Raw genomic sequence first — 456 nt, 5'->3', positions numbered from 1 at the left:
GAGGGGCGGCCGGGCGCAGCATCGCGGCCTCCAAGCGGCAGGACCCTCCGGCCTCTGTCACCCCCCAGCCACCACCGCCGTCGCCGCCATGGGCCCCCCCGGCCTCCTCCTGCTGCTTGCCCTGGCAGGGCCCTGCACGGCCCTCATCAGGTGAGCTGTGGGGGGTCCCTCAGGGTCTGGCTGAGCCCCCCGGATGGGGTGGGAGTTGGGGGGGGAACATGGGACATGCACCACAGGTTCTGGTGCAATGGTGGCCTCTGGGATCCTCTTGCAGGCCTCCCCCCCCCGGTGCTTCTCCCCTCCCCATTAAAGCAGAGGGGAGAAGGGCTGAGACTCCCCCAGATGGGGGTTCAGGGCTGATGCCCTGCCCATGGGGGGGTCTTGCCCCGGCTTCCCCTATTCCCAGTGACCTTTGGTGGCTTCCTGTCACCCCCCCCCCCCCCCCCCCCCCCCTTG

General features: G+C 70.8%; 1 protein-coding gene across 1 annotated transcript in view; it reads left to right on the top strand.

Moving 5' to 3' along the window:
• Positions 1 to 6: 6 nt before the first annotated feature.
• The window catches only part of CTSD (cathepsin D), an 18387-nt gene continuing 17937 nt past the window's right edge, over positions 7 to 456 (top strand). The window contains exon 1 of the mRNA XM_009288675.2: positions 7 to 150. Within this exon, the coding sequence (XP_009286950.1) occupies positions 89 to 150 (62 nt within the window). The 5' untranslated portion in view covers positions 7 to 88. The remainder of the gene's footprint in view (positions 151 to 456) is intronic.

The sequence above is a fragment of the Aptenodytes forsteri genome, unplaced genomic scaffold, assembly GCF_000699145.1.
Source record: "Aptenodytes forsteri isolate BGI_AS27 unplaced genomic scaffold, ASM69914v1 Scaffold8, whole genome shotgun sequence".
NCBI classification, from domain to species: Eukaryota; Metazoa; Chordata; class Aves; order Sphenisciformes; family Spheniscidae; genus Aptenodytes; species Aptenodytes forsteri.
The sequence above is the reverse complement of the archived record's forward strand: the minus strand, read 5'-3'. Positions and strand labels throughout refer to the sequence as shown.